Source organism: Myotis davidii, unplaced genomic scaffold, assembly GCF_000327345.1.
Source record: "Myotis davidii unplaced genomic scaffold, ASM32734v1 scaffold807, whole genome shotgun sequence".
Taxonomy (NCBI): domain Eukaryota; kingdom Metazoa; phylum Chordata; class Mammalia; order Chiroptera; family Vespertilionidae; genus Myotis; species Myotis davidii.
In genome coordinates, this window is record NW_006298272.1 from 528628 (window position 1) to 532046 (window position 3419).

General features: G+C 58.7%; 1 protein-coding gene across 1 annotated transcript in view; it reads left to right on the forward strand.

Annotated features, from left to right (window-relative positions):
* Positions 1-3419, forward strand: part of ARHGEF10 (Rho guanine nucleotide exchange factor 10) — a gene marked incomplete at its 3' end in the record, with an annotated part of 48113 nt that overhangs the window by 41389 nt on the left and 3305 nt on the right. Inside the window, exon 25 of the mRNA XM_006773930.1 lies at positions 658-800. Within this exon, the coding sequence (XP_006773993.1) occupies positions 658-800 (143 nt within the window). The remainder of the gene's footprint in view (positions 1-657; positions 801-3419) is intronic.

Genomic DNA, 3419 nt, shown 5'->3' on the forward strand with positions numbered 1-3419 from the left:
TATTTTGGGTACAATTCCTTTTATGATGACTGAGTCATGTCATACATATATGATTATTGTAAACTCGAGGCCCGGTGCATGAAATTCATGCACGGGCAGGGTCCCTAGGCCTGGCCGGCGATCAGGGCCATCAGGGTCGATCAGGTTCCCCACCTCCCCGCCTCCTCGCCTCCTCCTTCCCTCGCACCGCCGGTCACCCGCCATGTTCCACGCCGTCCGCTGGTGGTCAGCGCAGGTCATAGCGAGTGATCGAACTCCCGTTCTCCCGGTCAAACTCCCAAGGGTACACTGCATATTGGCCTTTTATACACATAGATGGTGGTATTTATGGAACGTCTGTCTGCCAGCCTGTGCTGGGCTTTTAATTGCATTATTGTCAATCCTACCACAGCCTTTCAGGCTGAGGAGGAAACGGGCTTAGGGTGAATAACGTGCCCCGGACACAAGCGGCTGTGTGGGGGTGGGCACGGCCGGCTGACCAGGTTGCCGTGACGGTGGTGCCCACCGGGAACTCGAGACCCCCAGGGCCCACCTGAGCCGCGGGCCACAGTTGACATGGGGCTCTCTGCTCTTTAGGATCGTCCGGGACCCTGCTCCCCGGTCCTGTGCCCGGCTCGCTGCATCTGAATGACATTAACAGAAATGCTTCCTTTTAAGACGGATCCTGGGATTCCGAGCCTCAGAAAGTGATAAAGTTGGGCGTGCTGCCGGTCCGGAGTCTGCTGATGGCGGAGGACACCCTGTGGGCGGCCTCGGGAGGCCAGGTCTCCATCATCAGCGTAGAGACGCATGCCGTGGGGGTGAGTGGTGGGGAGAGGCTGTGCCGAGTGGGGAGGTGCCCCCAGGAGGGTCCCGGTCCCCATCACCTTCCAGGGCTGGAGGTCGGGCCTCCCTCCCGCAGCGGCACCCTCGCCCTGCCGGAATTCCTTCCGATTCCATAGGAAGGGGATGCCCAGGAAGTTCCACAGTGCTGGTCTAGCCACTGACCCTGAGTCATTGTCGCCGTTTCCTGTGAAGACTGCATTCAATGTGAACATAACAGTCCTCAAGGTCCTGAGGATGGCTGCTGGTGACCAGGGATTGGCTAGTTCCACATGCGGATGAGGATGGCTGCTGGTGACCAGGGATTGGCTAGTTCCATATGCGGATGGGGATGGCTGCTGGTGACCCGGGATTGGCAAGTTCCATATGCGGATGGGGATGGCTGCTGGTGACCCGGGATTGGCAAGTTCCATATGCGGATGGGGATGGCTGCTGGTGACCCGGGATTGGCAAGTTCCATATGCGGATGGGGATGGCTGCTGGTGACCCGGGATTGGCAAGTTCCATATGCGGATGGGGATGGCTGCTGGTGACCCGGGATTGGCAAGTTCCATATGCGGATGGGGATGGCTGCTGGTGACCCGGGATTGGCAAGTTCCATATGCGGATGGGGATGGCTGCTGGTGACCCGGGATTGGCAAGTTCCATATGCGGATGGGGATGGCTGCTGGTGACCCGGGATTGGCAAGTTCCATATGCGGATGGGGATGGCTGCTGGTGACCCGGGATTGGCAAGTTCCATATGCGGATGGGGATGGCTGCTGGTGACCCGGGATTGGCAAGTTCCATATGCGGATGGGGATGGCTGCTGGTGACCCGGGATTGGCAAGTTCCATATGCGGATGGGGATGGCTGCTGGTGACCCGGGATTGGCAAGTTCCATATGCGGATGGGGATGGCTGCTGGTGACCCGGGATTGGCAAGTTCCATATGCGGATGGGGATGGCTGCTGGTGACCCGGGATTGGCAAGTTCCATATGCGGATGGGGATGGCTGCTGGTGACCCGGGATTGGCAAGTTCCATATGCGGATGGGGATGGCTGCTGGTGACCCGGGATTGGCAAGTTCCATATGCGGATGGGGATGGCTGCTGGTGACCCGGGATTGGCAAGTTCCATATGCGGATGAGGATGGCTGCTGGTGACCCGGGATTGGCTAATTCCATATGCGGATGAGGATGCCTGCTGGTGATCCAGGATTGGCTAGTTCCATATGCTGATGAGGATGGCTGCTGGTGACCAGGGATTGGCTAGTTCCATATGCAGATGAGGATGGCTGCTGGTGACCAGGGATTGGCTAGTTCCATATGCAGATGAGGATGGCTGCTGGTGACCAGGGATTGGCTAGTTCCATATGCAGATGAGGATGGCTGCTGGTGACCAGGGATTGGCTAGTTCCATATGCAGATGAGGATGGCTGCTGGTGACCAGGGATTGGCTAGTTCCATATGCAGATGAGGATGGCTGCTGGTGACCAGGGATTGGCTAGTTCCATATGCAGATGAGGATGGCTGCTGGTGACCAGGGATTGGCTAGTTCCATATGCAGATGAGGATGGCTGCTGGTGACCAGGGATTGGCTAGTTCCATATGCAGATGAGGATGGCTGCTGGTGACCAGGGATTGGCTAGTTCCACATGCGGATGAGGATGGCTGCTGTTGACCAGGGATTGGCTAGTTCCATATGCGGATGAGGATGGCTGCTGGTGACCAGGGATTGGCTAGTTCTGTGTCCAAATGAGGGGACCAAACCCACAGAGGAGGTCAAGTCCACTTGTGTCCAGAGGGCAGCTGCCCTGGGTGTTTGTGGCTCAATGTCCCAGCTGGTTAGTGACTTAGCAGTTCTGAGAATCGAACTGAGGCCCAAGGCCGCACAGGCCCTGCCTCCCCAGCTCCTCCGCCTATTCTCAGAGACCCTCTTAGGATGCTTATTCTATTTTAATTATTTTCTTAGCAAGACCCACTGCCCTCAAGTTACTGGGAAGCAGGAGGTGCCTCGGGGTGTTCAGGCCCGGGATCGCTAATTCAGAAGCTTTGGAGCCGGACACAGCAGACTTCCTGGGACCTTCCCAGGCAGGGCTGTGAGGATGGACACGGGCGGCTGGTCTGCTGGAGGAGCAGCGGTGCCCCAGGGCCCAGGCCAGGAGCGGTGCTGACGCGGAGGGCAGGGCAGCTGGTGCAGAACGGGAAGGGACTCCCCTTCTGCTCAGGTGCTGGGGGCACTGGTGGGCCTCGGTCCTCCCCCCCAGCAATGGCGACTGTTCTCAGGCGTCCCTCTCGCTCCCGCCTCTCCCCTGAGCCATGGCCGTGCCTTCGAAGGGCAGCTCTCTCAGCCTTGGTAACTATAACCAACTAGTAACTCGGTACCTGGAAAGCAGCGTGAAGTTCAGGAGGGCTTTGATCTGCTCTGGGCAATAAGCATGAAAACACATTTGATGGCTGATGTGTGTCCCACCTGCTCGGAGCGTCTGGCTTTGGAGGGAGGGTCCCGGCTGGAGGTCCTGCGAGTGCCGGTCAGGGACTCGGCTCCAGCAGGACACGCCACGGGCAGGTCAGCTGCAGGACCCAGAGCTCCACACGGGTCAGAGGCGGGGCCAGC